The sequence below is a fragment of the Vipera berus genome, assembly GCF_964194415.1.
Source record: "Vipera berus genome assembly, chromosome: 6".
NCBI classification, from domain to species: domain Eukaryota; kingdom Metazoa; phylum Chordata; class Lepidosauria; order Squamata; family Viperidae; genus Vipera; species Vipera berus.
The window spans coordinates 4,915,055-4,933,941 of record NC_138208.1 but is presented as its reverse complement, the minus strand read 5'-3'; the positions used below and the strand labels follow the sequence as shown (position 1 = coordinate 4,933,941).

At 43.8% G+C, this 18,887-nt stretch overlaps 1 protein-coding gene across 2 annotated transcripts in view; it reads left to right on the top strand.

Moving 5' to 3' along the window:
- The first annotated feature begins 1,152 nt into the window (after positions 1–1,152).
- Positions 1,153–18,887, top strand: part of SLC26A4 (solute carrier family 26 member 4) — a 34,076-nt gene continuing 16,341 nt past the window's right edge. For both annotated transcript variants that reach the window (XM_081330707.1, XM_081330706.1), the window contains exons 1-11: positions 1,153–1,577; positions 1,715–1,854; positions 4,784–4,894; positions 7,863–8,050; positions 9,109–9,273; positions 10,719–10,871; positions 12,171–12,253; positions 13,358–13,505; positions 14,960–15,073; positions 16,107–16,184; positions 18,538–18,633. In XM_081330707.1, coding sequence (XP_081186833.1) covers positions 1,423–1,577; positions 1,715–1,854; positions 4,784–4,894; positions 7,863–8,050; positions 9,109–9,273; positions 10,719–10,871; positions 12,171–12,253; positions 13,358–13,505; positions 14,960–15,073; positions 16,107–16,184; positions 18,538–18,633 — 1,431 coding nt within the window. In that variant the 5' untranslated portion in view covers positions 1,153–1,422. The remainder of the gene's footprint in view (positions 1,578–1,714; positions 1,855–4,783; positions 4,895–7,862; positions 8,051–9,108; positions 9,274–10,718; positions 10,872–12,170; positions 12,254–13,357; positions 13,506–14,959; positions 15,074–16,106; positions 16,185–18,537; positions 18,634–18,887) is intronic.

The window sequence follows — 18,887 nt, the reverse complement described above, 5'->3', positions numbered from 1 at the left end:
CCTCCATGCTTCTCATCCTCCCTCAGCTCCCTTCACACACACACACCCCTTTTATAGATCCTTCGCCCTCAGCCCTCCCCCCAGCCCCTCTTTGCCTCTCGGCAGCCCTCTCCCCACAAGTTCCCTCGGCCCCCTCACCCTCCATCCCGCCCCACCTCTTAAGGGGTGAGGACTTTCCAAGGAAGGAAGGAAGGAAGGAAGGAAGGAAGGAAGGAAGGAAGGAAGGAAGGAAGGAAGGAAGGAAGGAAGGAATTTGAGAAAATTTGAGAAAGAAAGAAAGAAAGGAGAGCAAGCGAGCGAGCGAGAGAAAGAAAGAAGGAAAGAGAAAGAAAGATTTGAGAAAATTTGAGAAAGGAAAGAAAGAAAGAAAGAAATGTGAGAAAAATTGAGAAAGAAAGGAGAGCAAGCAAGCAAGCGAGAGAAAAAAAGAAAGAAAGAAGAGAAAGAAAGAAAGAGAAATTTGAGAAAATTTGAGAAAGAAAGAAAAGAGAAAGAAAGAAAGAAAGAAAGGAAAGAAAGAAAGAAAGAAAGAAAGAAAGAAAGAAAGAAAGAAAGAAAGAAAGAGAAAATTGAGAAAATTTGAGAAAGGAGAGCAAGTGAGAGAGAGAGAAAGAGAAAGAAAGAAAGAAAAAAGAAAGAAAGAAAGAAAGAAAGAAAGAAAGAGAAATTTGAGAAAATTTGAGAAAGAAAAGAAAAGAAAAGAAAAGAAAAGAAAAGAAAAGAAAAGAAAGAAATTTGAGAAAATTTGAGAAAGAAAGGAGAGCAAGAGAGAGAGAAAGAGAGAAAGAAAGAGAAAGAAAGAAAGAGAAAGAAAGATTTGAGAAAATTTGAGAAAGAAAGAAACATTTGAGAAAATTTGAGAAAGAAAGAAGAAAGATAAAAGAAAAAAAGTTGAGAAAATTTGAGAAAGAAAGGAGAGCAAGAGATAGATAAAGAAAGAAAGAAAGAAAGAAAGAAAGAGAAAGAAAGAAAGAAAGAAAGAAAGAAAGAGAAAGAAAGAAAGAGAAATTTGAAAAAAATTGAGAAAGAAAGGAGAGCAAGCGAGAGAGAGGGAGGGAGGGAGGGAGGGAGGAAGGAAGGAAGGGAAGGAAGGAAGGAAGGAAGGAAGGAAGGAAGGAAGGAAGGAAGGTGGGGGCCTGGTTGGGAACTCCGGCTTCTGCCGCTGCTCTGTCGGGACCTCCGCCCGGCTGGTCCCCTTGCTGGGCTGGCGAAGAGGCTCAGGCCGGGCGGAGGGGGGGAGCCGGCCCAGATGGGTGGTGGGCAGGAGAGGCCGGCCCAGGGTTGCAAAAGGCCAGGCGTAGGCTTGGCTTGGCAGGCATGCTGCCCTTTGACGGCCAGCTGGCTGGCTGCCTCTGCGCCCGAGTCTGCTTGGGGAAGGCTGGTTGTCTCCCTCGTTGTCTTTGCCCCAGGTGAAGGGCAGCCATGGCAGCCAGCGGCACGGCCGACGGAGGCCTCCCGGACCTGAGTCGCTACGTGGTGAGCCGACCCATTTACAACGAGCCCGGCTTCCAGGAGGAGAACGAGAAGAAGCTGGTGGTGCCCAAGACGCTCCGCGAGCGAGTCCAGAAGTCCTGCAGGTAAGCGGCTGACCTGGGTAGGTTTGGGGCACGGTTGACCCTGAGAGCGGTGTCCCCTCAAGCGGGCGTCTCACTCAGTCCTTTTGGCAAGTGACCGTTGTTGTTGTTGTTGTTGCTGTTGTTGTTGTCTTTGGCAGCTGTTCGAGAAAAAAAGCCTTGCAGGTCACCAAGCGCCTCTTCCCTGTCCTGGACTGGCTGCCCAAGTACAGGATTAAGGAATGGCTCCTCAGCGACATCATTTCGGGCGTCAGTACGGGCCTGGTGGCTACCTTGCAAGGTAAGAGAGGGACACACCTGTATCCTCAGGAGATGCTGAGGTCGGGCCTGGAAATCTGAACTATACCGAGGCTATTCGAGGTCCCTCCCTCTCCCTCTTTCTCCCCCTCCCTCCCTCCCTCCCTCCCTCCCTCCCCCCTTCTCTCATTCTCATCCTCTCCCTCTCTCCCACTTTCTCCCCCTCTCTCCCTCCCCCTCCCTCTCCCTCTCCTCCCTTTCTCCCCCTCTTTCCCCCTTCTCTCATTCTCTCCCTCTCTCTCTCTCCCTCTTTCTCCCCCTATCTCCCTCCCCCTCCCTCTCCCTTTCTCCCCCTCCCTCCCTCCCTCCCTCCCTCCCCCCTTCTCTCATTCCCTTTCTCATCCTCTCCTACTCTCTCTCTCCCTCCCCCTCTCTCCCTCCCTCCCTCCCTCCCTCCCCCTTCTCTCATTCTTATCTTCTCCCTCTCCCTCTTTCTCCCCCTCCCCCCCTCCCCCTCCCTCTCCCTTTCTCCCCCTCCCTCCCCCTTCTCTCATTCTCTCCCTCTCTCTCTCCCTCCCTCTCCTCTCCCTCTTTCTCCCCCTCTCCCCCTCCCCCTCCCTCTCCCTTTCTCCCCCTCCCTCCCCCTTCTCTCATTCTCTCCCTCTCTCTCTCCCTCCCTCTCCTCTCCCTCTTTCTCCCCCTCTCTCCCTCCCCCTCCCTCTCCCTTTCTCCCCTCCCTCCCTCTTCTCTCATTCTCTCTCATTCTCTCCCTCTCCCTCTCCCTCTCTCCCCCTCTCCCTCTCCCTCCCTCTCCCTCCCTCTCCCTCTCTCCCCCCCTCTCCGTCCCTCTCCCTCTCCTTCTCCCTTTCTCCCCCTCCCTCCCTCTTCTCTCATTCTCTCTCATTCTCTCCCTCTCCCTCTCCCTCTCCCTCTCTCCCCCTGTCCCCCTCTCCCTCCCTCTTCCTCTCCCTCTCTCCCCCCCTCTCCGTCCCTCTCCCTCTCCTTCTCCCTTTCTCCCCCTCCCTCCCTCCCTCTTCTCTCATTCTTTCTCATTCTCTCCCTCTCCTTTTCTCCCTCTTTCTCCCCCTCTCTCCCTCCCCCTCCCTCTTCCTCTCCTTCTCCCTTTCTCCCCCTCCCTCTTCTCTTTCTCTTTCTCATTCTCTCCCTCTCCCTCTCTCTCCCTCTCCCTGTCTCTCTTCCTCTCCCCTCTTCCTCTCCCTCCCCCTCTCTCCCTCCCCCTCCCTCTTCCTCTCCTTCTCTCCCTCTTTCTCCCCCTCCCTCCCCCTTCTCTCATTCTCCCCCCTCTCCATCTCTCTCTCTCTCTTCCTCTCTCCTTCTCTTTCTCCCCCTCTCCCCCTCCCCCTCCCGCTGGAGGTTTTCAAGAAGAGATTGGACAGCCATTTATCTGATATGGTTTGGGGGTCTCCTGTTCAAGCAGAGGTTGGACTGGAAGACCTCCAAGGTCCCTTCCGACTCTTATTCTGTATTGTGTCCTGCATTTAACGTGGATTGTTTTTTTCACCACTGTAGCTCAAAACCAGTTGAATCATTTTGCAATTAAGCTGACTTGGATGTTTTCCTAGCTTTAAATGTCGCTCCAGTTTACTTAGATGACTTTTCCTCTCTAAAGTTTGTAGGGTTTCAGCTCGTTTTTTATTGATTTAAATTTGATTCCACTTAAATACTACACAATCCAAATCAACCCCCAGTTTACTTTTTAGTAAGCATTACCTGGTCAAGGTTTTTACGTGTAGCATGCGGTCTAGATGTAGAAGGGGCGAACCTCAGATGTGAAATACAAATTCAGGTAATCCTCATTTGGGACTAACTTGATTATCACGAAGGTTGTTAATTAAATTGTCCCATGACTGCGTCCAGTTTTACAGCCTTGCTTCCCCTGTCCGTTAAGCAAATTGGGCTTCCACCATTTCATTTTGATGGTTAGAAGCCCAGAAATGACCTTCTCGTGACCTCTGTGACGCTGCAAGGGTCAAAAACGCATGCCAGTGGCCAAGCACCCAAATCACAATCAGATGACTGCAGAGACCCCACAAATAACCAGGTTACTTGTACAAGTATAGTATAGGTGGCACCTTGCTCAATAGTAGCAACTGTGAGAGGGATCTTGGAGTCCTAGTGGACAGTCACTTAAATATGAGCCAGCCGTGTGCTGCAGCTGCTGAAAAAGCCAACACAGTCCTAGGTTGCATTAACAGAGGGACAGAATGAAGATCACGTGAAGTGTTAATACCACTTTTTAAAGCCTTGGTAAGGCCACACCTGGAATATGGCATCCAGTTTTGGTCACCACAAAGGAAAAAAGATGTTGAGACTCTAGAAAGAGTGCAGAGAAGAGCAACAAAGATGATCAGGGGACTGGAGGCTAACACATACAAGGAACGGTTGCTGGAATTGGGTAAGTCTAGTTTAATGAAGAGAAGGACGAGGGGGGACATGATAGCAGCCTTCCAATATCTCAGGGGCTGCCCCAAAGAAGAGGGAGTCAAGCTATTCTCCAAAGCGCCTGAAGGCAGGACAAGAAGCAATGGATGGAATCTAATCAAGGAGAGAAGCAGCCTAGAACTAAGGAGAAACTTCCTAACAGTTAGGACAATTAACCAGTGGAACAACCTGCCTCCAGAAGGCTGTGAATGCTCCATCACTGGAAGTTTTTAAGAAGAGACTGGACAGCCATTTGTCTGAAATGGTATAGGGTTTCCTGTCTGAGCAGGGGGTTGGACTAGAGGACCTCCAAGGTCCCTTCCAACTTGATGATGATGATGATGATTACTTTTTTCAGTGTTGTGGTAACTTTGAACAATTGCTTGACGAACAGACGTAAGACAAGGACTACCTGTACAGATTATGTTTGTCTATTAAAGAACAGCGTGTTTACATTAATGTATTATAATTGATTTTAAAATGCTTCAGAATATGATTTAACTTTTTTTTTTTAAATTCTGTACTGTCAGGTTTGGCGTATGCTTTATTGGCTGCAGTTCCCATTGGATACGGCCTCTATTCTGCATTCTTCCCCATCCTGACTTACTTCCTCCTAGGAACATCAAGACACATCTCTGTTGGTAACTGGATATTTTTTAAAAATTTTAATCAGAGATATGTTTCTTTGAGAATGCTCCATTTTGTTTCATGGCGTGGATGTTTGGGTGTATTCCGTTTGCTGCAATAGACTTTTATATGATGCTGTGTTTGGGCTGTGTTTAAATTCTCCATTCTGCTCCACGCTTTTCCACGTTTAATTGCTAGAAATGATATCCACATACGATATGTTGCATCGGTGTACTATTGGCAGAACTTAGCTATTATTAGCAGATGTTACTTAGATCAAGTATGTTTTGTGGTTTAAATCCCACAAACAGCACAAAAATAACAAGGAATCTCTTCTCTCAGACTAACAGCTTTAATACTTGTTTCCATCCCCACCTGAGCAAAAAGGCACTATGAAACTTGAGTTAACAAATAAATTCTATTATTGTGATGATTTAAGTTAATGTACACCTGGGAACATAATAGCGATATTCCTCGACTTATGACTGTAACGGAGCCGGCCTATTATGGTAGTACGGACTATCGACTTTAAATTAGAATAAGAAGCTGAAAAGCAAGATCCCTGTATCTGTCTTGTGGAACAGTGAGTCCCGGGAGATCCACACGGCCCTGACTTTGTCGGCTTTTGTAAAAACTGGCTCTTCTAACAGAGAGGGTCTAGGGATCAGTTTCCTGATGGCTGTGGATTGGGTTTATTCAGTTATCCTTTCTTAATGAGCACCGTTATTCTTCTGCTGATGTTGTTATTTTTACTTCTTAATTTATTACCTGATATTTTAATTCTATGCTATTAGCTGTCTAGAATCGTTTGATGGCTGAGATAATATGCAACTTGCATAGAGAGAGAGAGAGACACACAGACAGACAGACAGACAGACAGATAAGCAGGCAGGCAGATAGATATGATAGAGATAGATGGATATAAATTGGTAGGTAGGTAGGTAGGTAGGTAGGTAGATAGATAGATAGATAGATAGATAGATAGATAGATAGATAGATAGATAGATAGATAGATAGATAGATAGATGATAGATAGATAGATAGATAGATAGATAGATAGATAGATAGATAGATAGATAGATAGATAGATAGGCAGGCAGGCAGGCAGATAGATATGATATAGATAGATGGATATAAATAGGTAGGTAGGTAGGTAGGTAGGTAGGTAGATAGATAGATAGATAGATAGATAGATAGATAGATAGATAGATAGATGATAGATAGATAGATAGATAGATAGATGTGGATGGATAGATAGATGTGTGGATGGATGGATAGATAGATAGATAGATAGATAGATAGATAGATAGATAGATAGATAGATAGATAGATAGATAGATAGATAGATGTGGATGGATAGATAGATGTGTGGATGGATAGATAGATAGATAGATAGATAGATAGATAGATAGATAGATAGATAGATAGATAGATATAGATGGATGGATAACCTGTAGGTAGGTTAAGGTTAAGGTTTATTAAATTTATATGCCGCCCTTCTCCCTGAGGACTCAGGGCAGCTCACAACAATAAAAAGTTAAAAGATATAAATACAAAAATTAAAAGAGGATTAAACAATATAAGAAATAAGAACAACTTAAACCAATAAAAAACCAAATTTAAAAACCATAATCAGTCCAGGCCCGCTTGTTGGAATAACCAGGTCTTTAGGTCACGGTGGAAGGACCGTAGGTCAGGGGCCATCCGCAGCTCCGGGGGCAGTTTGTTCCAGAGGGTCGGTGCGCCCACAGAGAAGGCTCTCCCCCTGGGGGTCGCCAGCTGGCATTGCCTGGCCGACAGCACCCTGAGGAGGCCGACTCTGTGGGAACGAACCGGGCGATGGGAGGTTGACATTGGCAGCAGGTGGTCTCGCAAGTACTCCCCGGGCCTAAGCCATGTAGGGCTTTAAAGGTGATTATCAGCACCTTGAATCGCACCCAGAGGGCAACCGGAAGCCAATGCAGCTCGTGCAGGAGTGGTGCAACATGGGAGTATCGAGATACTCCCATAAGCACCCGCGCGACCGCATTTTGCACCAGTTGAAGCCTCCGGGCGCACTTCAAGGGTTAGGGGTAGGTAGGTAGGTAGGTAGGTAGGTAGATAAGAGAGAGAGAGATAGAGATGCTAATGTCTTGCTGAATATCCTTACTGGGTTTCTGCCTGGTTTCATTCTTATTAATGGTGATATCAGGCTAGAGAAACAGGTAAGGGTGTCATGTCACTGGACTGGCCGAAACACCTTTTTTCACTTCCTTTCCCTGGGACCCCCAGCAGTCAGCCTCCAAATACATAGAAAGGGCTGAACATTAAGGACCCCACCAGATATAGTGAGCTGTCATGTGGGAAACAGTCCCCGATAAAGCTGGCATTCGTTTCTTCTGTGTGGATTGGTTATAACTATAAGCGACACCCCTACACTTTACCTGTAGGTAAAAGCAAGCCACCGTTGGTGTGTGCATTTCATTAATTTATTAATTTCTACAGCCACCCAGCCCGACCAAACGGCTCTAGGAGGTGGCTGACTGTTCTGAAATTCTAAAGCGATAAAGCAGTAACCACATTCAGAAAACAATTTAAACGTTGAATGCTCGGTTTAAGCTTATGGATTCCTTAGATTTATAGCCCACCTTGTGTAGAGCAGCTCAAGGCACCATGCAGAGGGCTCCCTCCTCCTCCGTGGGCCCTACCACGCCCGCCCTGTGAGGGTGGTTGGGCTGAGAGAGAACAATTGGCTGAAAAGTCACTTGGGGAACCGACTTCCTGCTCGTTTCCAGGACCTTAGCCCACGGGTCTCCAACCTTGGCCACTTTAAGATGGGTGGACTTCAACTCCCAGAATTCCTCAGCCAGCTTTGCTGGCTGAGGAATTCTGGGAGTTGAAGTCCACCCATCTTAAAGTGGCCAAGGTTGGAGACCCCTGCCTTAGCCATAACACTGGCTCCCAAAGACACATTTTAAAAATAGATATTCTTCCTTTTAACAGGACCTTTTCCTGTGGTTAGTTTAATGGTGGGCTCTGTAGTACTGAGCATGGCACCGGATCGAAATTTCCCCCTGGCTAACAGTAACATGACGGGGTTGAACGGAACAACTGGGGTAGACATCGCCTCCAGAGACGCTCAGCGGGTCCTCATTTCCAGCACCGTGACCTTCCTGGTTGGCATAATCCAGGTAATAAAACCAGACAAAGCTGTCTCAAAACGTTGCTGCTTCCTTACCGCGTAACTGGGGGAAATGCTCTTTCCACCCTCCCCCTTTTAATTTTGGCATCATTGATCTACCGTTTTGCATAACTGATATCTTGTTCTACGCTGCGCCGGTAAGACCACCCTTGGAATAATGTGTCCGCCCTAGAAAAACAGATGTTGAGACCTTAGAAAGAATACAGAGAAGAGCAACAAAAATGCTTAGGGGGCTCTTTTAAGTCTTAGGAGGGAAAAGGCTTAAATACGTAAGGGTAATTGACTACGGTGGGAAGGTAACAGCGTTCCGTGCGCCTTTGGCGTCTAGTCATGCCGGCCACATGACCACGGAGACGTCCTCGGACAAGCGCTGGCTCTTCGGCTTTGAAACGGAGATGAGCACCGGCCCCTAGAGTCGGAAACGACTAGCACGCATGTGCGGGGGAACCTTTACCTTTACCTTTAATTGACTCAAAGAACATCTTAAGAGGTAACGGTGTTTTTTGAGCATTTGTGGGGAAAACAAATTTAAATAAGAACTTTAAAAACAGGATCTGTGACAAGGTGATTAAGATGATTAATTAGAAAAGAAGATTCATATTGATGTGGCTGTTACTTGTAGAAATACTAGGAAAATGTCTATATTCAATTGTTATCTACTAAATGACTAAGAAATGTATTAATTTAGGGTTGACAAAAGAGAATATTATTGGAAGAAGAGAAAATACACACACACACATACACACAGAGAGAGAGAGAGAGAAGAGAGAGAGAGAGAGAGAGAGAGAGAGAGAGAGAGAGAGAGAGAGAGAGAGAGAGAGAGAGAGAGAGATATGATTAGGGGGCTGGAGGCTAAATGGTAGGGTGAACAATTGAGGAAACTAATTATGTCTAGTCCAGGGGTCTTCAAACTTGGCAACCCTAAGATTTGTGGACTTCAACTCCCAGAATTCCCTAGCCAGGTCTTCAAACTTTAAGACTTGTTTGCTATGCTCATTATTTTTTTTTAACTGTTTAGGAAATTATGGTGTGTTTTTTTCCCCCCAGCTAGTGTTTGGAGTACTTCAGATTGGTTTTATTGTAAGGTATCTTGCTGATCCATTGGTTGGTGGTTTTACAACAGCAGCTGCTTTTCAAGTATTTGTTTCACAGCTAAAAATTGTGCTGAACGTTTCAACGGAAAATTACAACGGAGTCCTTTCCATAATCTACGTAAGTGTTTCTTACTAAACTGAACTTCCATGACTAACTGTTGGTCCCTTGTATTCCCCAGCTTTTGGTCCACAGTGTGTTGATCTACAGTAGAATGGATAAATATCTGTGGAGAGTGTGCAACATCCAGATCATAGTGGCCTTGAAGGTGCTTTTTCAAAAGCAATTGGACTATTTGGAGGAGGAGGAGGAGGAGGAGGAGGAGGAGGAGGAGGAGAAGGAGAAGAAGAAGAAGAAGAAGAAGAAGAAGAAGAAGAAGAAGAAGAAGAAGAAGAAGAAGAAGAAGAAGAAGAAGAAGAAGAAGAAGTTATTTCTCTTCTCATCCAAGGATGAAGCTTCTTGGATGAGAAGAAAATATGTCTTCCTCTTTCTCCTCAAGGAAAAACAGTCCACTTGCCTTTTGGAAAAGCAATTTTCAGACAACAGAATGGATAGTTGTTGAGTGGCAGATGTCTACACTTAACAATTTGCTGGGGTAGAACGTTACATTAGATCAGGGGTCTTCAAACTTGGCCCTTTTATGACTCGTGGACTTCAACTCCCAGAATTCCTCAGCCAGCCATGCTGAGTTTGAAACCCCTGCCTTAGGGTTTCCAATAAAAATTAGCCAGCATTCTCTGCCCACTGAGTATCCAGGGTCTTAATCAGAATAAAGCTGGAAGGGATCTTGAAGGTCTTCTAGTCCAGCCCCTTGCTCAAGCAGGAGTCCCTTACATCGTTCCAGACAAGTGGCTGTCCAGTCTCTTCTTAAAAACCTCCAGTGATGGAGCACCCACAACATCTGGTGGCAAGCTGTTCCACTGGTTAATTGTCCTCACTGTCAGGACATTTCTCCTTAATTCAGATTGCTTCTCTTCTCGATTAGTCTTCATTAAGATGAACTTTAGTTCTCCTTCCCATTAAGGTTTTCTGTAAGTATCTTATTTACAGAAGCCATTTATTTTTTTTTTGCCATTGTGGAATTCAGAATACGTTTGCTGTCCTAACTTAATGATTATTAAGAGCCATTCTACATTGCTTTTCATTTTAGATAAGATAGCCCAAATGGCCGTAACGTTGTTCGAGAATAGAAGAAAAGAAAATATTTTTTTAAACAAAAAATAAATAAAAACATGTTAAAAAAGAAAAGGAGATGAAACAAATGAGATAAATTAATCTGATCAAGAGAACTGGGGGGGGGGGGGTAGATTGTAATGTATTCCGATTTTCTGTTAAAGGAGGAATACCAGCTGTGCAGTTTCTCCTGAAAAACTCTAATGAAGTACAGCCCTTTTATTTTTTTGCAGGCAACCCAGTCAATTATTAATCCATGTGCATTACTAAGATGTTCTTACAGTACTATTTCTGTAACTCAAGTTTGCTAATTTTGGGCCCTAGCTACTTGAACCTCCAGAACATACAATTCTCATCCGAAGGAGGATCTTATTTTTGCGTTCTGTCTTTAGACCCTTATAGAAATATTTCAAAATATCAGAACCACCAATATCGCTGACCTGGTGGCGGGGCTGCTGACCATCGTGGTTTGCATGGCTGTCAAAGAGATTAACGACCGCTTCAGACACAAGATCCCGATTCCCATTCCGATAGAAGTGATTGTGGTAAGACGACAACTTTTGAGAAGCTCAGAAAAGTTCCAGGAGAACCCAGATCAGGCTTCTCTCTTTTTTACACCTTTTTGAATTCTGTACAATCTTGTCGCGATTGCGGTTCTACCGCTCCATACAGGTAGCCCTCGACTTACGACCGCAGTTGAGACACAAGATTTATGTTGCTCAGCGAGATGGCTTTTAAGTGAGTTTGGTCCCGTTTTACGACCTCACAGGTGCTAAGTGAATCACAACAACAGGTTGTTAAGTGAATCTGGCTTCCCCCATTGACTTTGCTTGTCAGAAGCTTGCAAAAGGGGATCACGTGACACACACACACACACACCCGGGACACTGTGACCGTCATAAGTGTGAACCAGCGGCCAAGTGTCCAAATTCTGATCATGTGAGCCTGGGGATGCTACGAAAGTTGTAACTCTGAAAAACACAAGTCTCTTTTTTCAGTGCCACTGTTTGAATGGTCAATAAATGAACTGTTGTAAATTGAGGACTACCTGTATTATGGTGATTTTCTTAGGGTTTTATCTTAATTTAATGTGTTATCTCCTATACTGTATTGTCCGCATATACATATGTGTATATGTATGTATGTATGTGTGTGTATATATTTATGTGTGTGTGTATATATGAATTATATATGTATATATGTATGTGTGTGTATACACACACATACATATTATATATGTATACATACACACATATATATACATGTACATACATCATAGATAGAATAGAATCTCTGGGTGAGATTCAAGGTGCTGGTAATGACCTATAATGCTCTAAATGGCTTGGGTCCGGATTATCTAAGGCAGGGGTAGGCAACCTCGGCTCTTTTATGACTCATGGAATTCTGGGAGTTGAAGTCCATGAGTCATAAAAGAGCCGAGGTTGCCTACCCCTGATCTAAGGGAACACCTGCTGCTGGCATCAACTTTCCATCGTCCTGTGCGCTCCCACAGGGAGGGCCTTCTCAGGGTGCCGGCGGTTGCCCTGTAAACTGCCCTGAGTCCTTCGGGAATAGGGCGGTATAAAAATTTAATTAAATAAATAAATAAATAAATATATATATATATATATATATATATATATATATATATATATACACACACACACACACACACATAGACATACATAATATATGTATATATGTACACACACACACACACACACTGATGCTTTATTTAAACTACATTTGTATTTCAGTGATTGCATGACCCCTGTAGATGCCATAGGCTAAGTAAATAAATAAAATACCTTCTGCTATTATTATTATTATTATTTTTAATCCAGACTATCGTTGCCACGGGCATTTCCTATGGAGTGGACCTTGAGAAGAAATACAATGCAGGGATTGTGAAAACTATTCCTAGAGGGTGAGTGCAGATTATTTGTCTTCTAACGCCCAAACCAAAGGCTAAATGCAACTACATTTTGAGTTTAAAGAGGAAAGTTCTCCAGTTATAGATAGTCCTCAACTTGCAACACTTACAACCATTTCAGGACCCCCAAGATCACATGATCAAACTTTGAAGCTCAGCAACCAACATGTATTTACGAGGGGCCTCCAGAAAGAGCCGTAGGTTCCCAGCCGGCTTCTGACAAGCAAAGTCAATGAACGGGAGCTGGGTTCACTTAACAACCACATGATTCCCTTAACAACCGTGGCAAAAAAGATCATAATGTTGGGCAAGACTCGCTTAGTGACCGCCTTGCTTAGCAAAGTAAATTTTATTTAATTTACTGATTGATTTGCATCCCGCCTTTATGATTTTTTCATAAAAAATTCAAGGTGGCAAATGTATCCAACACCTCCTCCTCCTCCTCCTCCTCTCTCCTCCTATTTTCCTCACAGCAACAACCCTGCGAGGTAGGTTGTGTGTATGTGTATTCGCCACCTTGAGGTATTTGTAAAAATAATAATAGCAGGATATAAATAAAATAAATAAATAAATGCGTGTGTGTAAAAAAACCTAATAATAATAATAATAATAATAATAATAATAATAATAATAATAATAATAATAATAATAATAAAAATAAAATAAATAATATGTACAGGTAGTCCTCGACTTTCGACCATAATTGATCCCAAAATTTATGTTGCTAAGTGAGACAGTTCTTAAGTGAGTTTTGCCCCATTTTACGACCTTTCTTGCTACAATTGTTAAGTGAATTAACAAATTAGTAACACGATTGTTAAGTGAATCTGGCTTCCCCATTGGCTTTCCTCGTCAGAAGGTTGCAAAAGGGGATCACGTGACCCCGGGACGCTGCAAACCGTCGTAAAAGTACATGCCAGTTGCCAAGCCTCTGAATTTTGATCACATGACCATGAGGATGCTGCAACGCTTGTCAATGTGAAAAATGGTCATAAGTCACATGGTAACTTCGAACTGTCACTAAGCAAACTTTGTAAGTCAAGGACTATCTGTACAATGATCCGTATGCATTTCTCTCTTACTCCTTTTCCTCTGTAGATTTTTGCCTCCTCAACGTCCAGCTGTGGAGATGTTTGGAGAGATGGTGGCCTCGTCATTTTCCATTGCGATTGTCGCTTACGCTATCGCCGTCTCGGTGGGGAAAGTATACGCCACCAAGTATGATTATTCCATTGATGGAAATCAGGTACGGAGAACGGTGCCGGATTCCCGAAGAACAGGGAAGTGCCGTCTAAACTGAGTTTTCTTTAAGGCACTAAATCATGGGTCTTCAAACTCGGCCATTTTATGACTCATGGACTTCAACTCCCAGAATTCCTCAGCCAGGCACTCTGGCTGAGGAATTCTGGAAATTGAAGTCCATGAGTCATAAAAGGGCCGAGTTTGAAGACCCATGCACTAAATAAAGGAACCTGCATATCTAGCCATTCTCTTGGTTAGAATATTAAGATTTATAGCTGAAGTTGGCAGCTGGTAGAGAAAAGGAGAATTAACACCGTCACCACCTTAATAGAGGTGGGCAGCCGTGCACGTGGGTAAGATAAAGTAAAAACGAACTAAAAATGAAGTGAAGTGAAGCAGCCATGCAAACGAATAAAATAAAGTAAAAATAAAGTAAAAATGCCGTGAATTGAAGCAGCCATGCAAATGGATAAAATAAAGTAAAAATTAAGTGAGGTGAAGTGAAGTAAAAGTGAAGTGAAGTGGACATGAAGCTGCCCTGCAAATGAATAAAATAAAGCAAAAACAAAGTGAAGTGAAGCAGCCATGTAAATGAATAAAATAAAGTGAAGCGAAGTGAAGTGAAGCAGCCATGCAAATGAATAAAATAAAGTGAAGCGAAGTGAAATGAAGTGAAATGAATTGAAGCAGCCATACAAATGAATAAAATAAAGGGAAGGGAAGCAGGCATGTAAATCAACCAAATAAAGTAAAAATATGGCAAAGTGAAGTGAAGTGAATTAAACGTTCCAGTCCAAAATTCCCAAGTTCCATTTGAGGAACTTCCGACTCCCAGAACCCCCCACTCATCTTAAAGGGGCCAGGGTGACCAGCAGGAAGGGGAACCACAGAGCTGAGTAAATCTGGGCTGTTCCAGAAGACCTCAGTCTGTAATCCCCGACATCATTTAGCAATCCTTCGAGGTCACAGTGACGTTGAAAAAAGTGACTTATCAGTGGTCTCACTTACAACCGTTGCAGCCCATGATCAAAATTTAGATCCATGGCAACCGGCATGTACTTACGAGGGTTGCCGCGTCCCAGGGCCACGTGATCGCCGTTTGCCACCTTCCCAGCCAGCTTCTCACAAGCAACATCAGTGGGGGGGGGGGAAGCCAGATTCACTTAACGACCTTGTGATTCACTTAACAATGGTGGCGATTCACTTAACAACAGTGGCGATTCACTTAAGGGCGGCGATTCACTTAACAAATGTGTCATAAAAGTTTGTAAAAATGGGGAAGTCTCATTTTAAACATCGCCTTGCTTAGCAACGGAAATTCTGGTCTTCTTTTGTGGCCGTACGTCGAGGGCCACCTGTGGTTTCTCCAAGCCTGTTCTAATAAAATATTTCCACTTATGATGAAGGACTTTTGTGTTTTACACCCTGTTTGTTTATTCCCGTTTGCTAACCTCCTAGGAATTTATCGCCTTTGGAATCAGCAATATTTTTTCAGGAGCCTTTTCTTGCTTTGCTGCAACCACCGCACTCTCTCGCACTGCGGTCCAAGAAAGCACAGGTGGAAAAACTCAGGTACTTCCCTGGCCCAGAAGGAAGGGACTTCTACTGCCTGCCCATCACTCTTGGAACTGATTTGCTGGAGCGGATTTTGAACAAGTCATCTAATGGTTGATCCTAGTTGCACAGTATTTTAGCCTAGGGTTAGGGTTAGGGTTGGGGTTGGGGTTGGGATTGGGATTGGGATTAGGATTAGGATTAGGTTCTGGGTTAGGGTTGGGGTTAGGGTTTGGGTTTGGGTTTGGGTTTGGGTTAGAGTTAGGGTTGGGGTTGGGGTTGGGGTTGGGATTGGGATTAGGATTAGGATTAGGTTTTGGGTTAGGGTTGGGGTTAGGGTTAGGGTTTGGGTTAGGATTACGCTTTGGGTTACGATTAGGATTAGGATTACGATTAGGCTTTGGGTTAGGGTTGGAGTTGGGTTGCAGTTGGGATTGGGATTAGGATTAAGTTTTGGGTTAGGGTTGGGGTTAGGGTTAGGGTTTGTGTTAGGATTAGGATTAGGATTAGGCTTTCAGGGTTAGGGTTGCAGTTGGGTTGCAGTTGGGATTGGGATTAGGATTAGGATTAGGTTTTGGGTTAGGGTTGGGGTTAGGGTTAGCGTTTGGGTTACAATTAGGATTAGGCTTTGGGTTAGGGTTAGGATTAGGATTAGGGTCAGAGTTTACTTCCTTATCTTGTCAGCTTTGCTTGTTCCTGTAGATCCACACATTCTACTCCTAGGTCTAATATTAATAATTCTGTCTGTCTCTCCTAACACTTTAATTCCTGTCGCATATTAAACATGCATGTGTAGATCTGACATCCTTATTGGTATATGACTACGAAGCTTAGTTTTAAAAATATCAAGTTTTAAAATAAGGTTTTGAAATCACATTTCCTTGTACAGAAACAATTTTTTAAAAAAATCTCTGCTTCTGTCAGAATGTTATTTTGACAACTCAAACTCTCTACTGAAAATAGCTCACTAAGTGTGTAAACTAGCCCCTTTGCATAAATATTCCTGAAAACAAACTTATTTTCTTGATGATTCCCAATATTTTATTTTCAGGTTGCCGGTATAATCTCAGCGCTTATTGTATTAATTGCTATTGTAGCTTTGGGGAAGCTGCTGGAACCTCTGCAAAAGGTATTTTATTCTGATATATTTTACCATTTGTTTAATATTTTGTGCTCCGGATCAACAGAAATCTTCCTCCTCTTATCCCCATAAGAGTAAAAGGCGATCCTTAAATTTCCAAACATTCATTTAAAAGTGGTTCAAAGTTACAACAGCCTCAGAAAACATGGTTTACACCACCCTTACTGTCACATGACTGCAATTCAGGCACTGGGTAACTAACTCACATCTACAACACTTGCAGCAACTAAGATGATAAAAGGCCTGGAGACAAAAACTTATGAAGAGCAGTTGCAGGATTTGGGTTTGGCTAGTCTAGAGAAATGAAGGACTACTGGGGACATGATAGTAGTATTCCAATATTTGAGGGGCTGCCACAAAGAAGAAGCGGGGGGGGGGGGTTGTCAACTTATTCTCCAAAGCACCAGGAGGCAAGACAAGAAACAATGGATGGAAACTAATCAAGGAGAGAAGCAACCTGGAATTAAGGAGAAGCTTCCTGACAGTGAGGACGATTAACCAGTGGAACGACTTGCCACCAGAAGTTGCAGGTGCTCCATCACTGGAGGCTTTTAAGAAGAAATTGGACAGTCACTTGTCTGAAATTATATAGGGCAGGAGTAGGCCACCTTGGCTCTTTTATGACTCGTGGACTTCAACTCCCAGAATTCCTCAGCCGGGCAGGCTGAGGGGAAAGGGAGAGGTTTCCAAGCTGAGCCATGCTGGCTCAGGAATTCTGGGAGTTGAAGTCCACGAGTCATAAAAGAGCCAAGGTTGCCTAGCCCTGGCCTAGGCCTAGGCCGCTTTATGATTTGTGGACTTCAAATCCCAGAATTCCTGAGCCAGCCATGCTGAGGGAAAAGGGAGAGGTTTCCAAGCTGAGCCATGCTGGCTCAGGAATTCTGGGAGTTGAAGTCCATGAGTCATAAAAGAGCCAAGGTTGCCTAGCCCTGGCCTAGGCCTAGGCCGCTTTATGATTTGTGGACTTCAAATCCCAGAATTCCTGAGCCAGCCATGCTGAGGGAAAAGGGAGAGGTTTCCAAGCTGAGCCATGCTGGCTCAGGAATTCTGGGAGTTGAAGTCCACGAGTCATAAAAGAGCCACTTGTCTGAAATGGTAAAGGGTGGCCTGCTTGAAGAAGAGGTTGGACTGGAAGACCTCCAAGGTCCCTTCCAGCTCTATTCTGACTGATTTTGCAATTACATGATCGCAATTTATCATCTTCCTAGCTGGGAAGTTATTTGAAGAATCTGGATTTGCTTAATAACTACATGATTCGCCTTAATGAGTCCAGTAGAAACGGTGATAAAATTGGGTTTGGTATGGTGATAACTTGCTTAATGATAGCAAGTGAAATTTCGGTCCCGATTGTGATCAGAAGTAGAGGACTTATCTGAATTTATCTATCCAGAGGCATTCCTAGGAGATTAGATTAGATTAGATTATTGTCATTTTTTTGTAAAATGTAAAATGAACTTTTTTGTAAAATGTAAAAAACATGGACATAAACAAGGGGCTACAGATGCAAGCACCATTTTGACATTTTGAACCCTCCCCCCCCCAAAGAACCCCCGCTTGTACAGGTAGTCCTCACCTTACGACCACCCTTGTGCCCAAAATTATTATTATTATTTTATTATTTATTAAATTTTTATACTGCCCTTCTCCCGAAGGACTCAGGGCGGTGTACAGGGCAATAAATATTAGAATATAAATACAAAAGTTAAAAAAGAAGTTAAAAAGAATTAAATAATCATGCCCAATATAATACAATAATTAAAACTATGTTAAAATTAGATCCAACCCTAAACCCATCAAACCAGGCCAGATTGTTCAAATAGATAAGTTTTTAAATTGCGCCGGAAGGAGCGAAGGTCGGAGGCCATCCGGAGCTCAACCGGCAAGCGGTTCCATAGGTCGGGCGCGCCCACAGAGAACGCCCTCCCCCTGTCGTTAAGTGAGACATTTGTGGAGTGAAATTTGCCCCCTTTCTTGCCACAGTTGTTGCTGCAGGGGTTAAGTTAGTAACCCAATAGTTAAGGGTTGCCCTGTGACTGCTTGTCAGACGATCACCAAAAGACAATCACATGAATTTTGGACACAGCCACGGTCATAAGTATGAACCAGTGGCCAAGCGTCTGAGTTTCGGTCACATGACCATGTGGAGATGCTGCAACAGTTGTGTGAAAAAGGGTCAGAAGTCGCTTTTTTCAGTGCCGTTGCAACTTTGAACGGTCCCTAAATGAATTGTCGTAAGTTGAGGATTACCTGTATTTTCTTTGGAGTCTCTCAAACAGGTTTTTACTTTTTTAAAAAAAAAACACAACAACAACAAGGCTAATGTTTCTTTTTCTCTTTGTAGTCTGTTTTGGCAGCTGTGGTCATTGCGAACTTAAAAGGGATGTTCATGCAAGTTTGCGATGTCCCTCGTTTGTGGAGGCAGAGCAAAGCAGACGCAGTGAGTCCCATTGCCGTTTTGTTCACAAAAAGCTGAGAATTATTGGTCACCCTTGAATTAATCTCTTCTCTATTTAAGCAGCTGCCTTTCGCTTCACTTAATAATTAATCCCTCGCTGAGAATCTCATGTCACCGGGAGAGGGGGAAAAACCCACAAACCTAAAAACCAAGAGCTTTTTGGTTATTCCAGTGAATTTCTGACCATCGAAGATCTGTGTCAGGCAAGAAAAACCAGCCCCACACTGAAGGTCAAA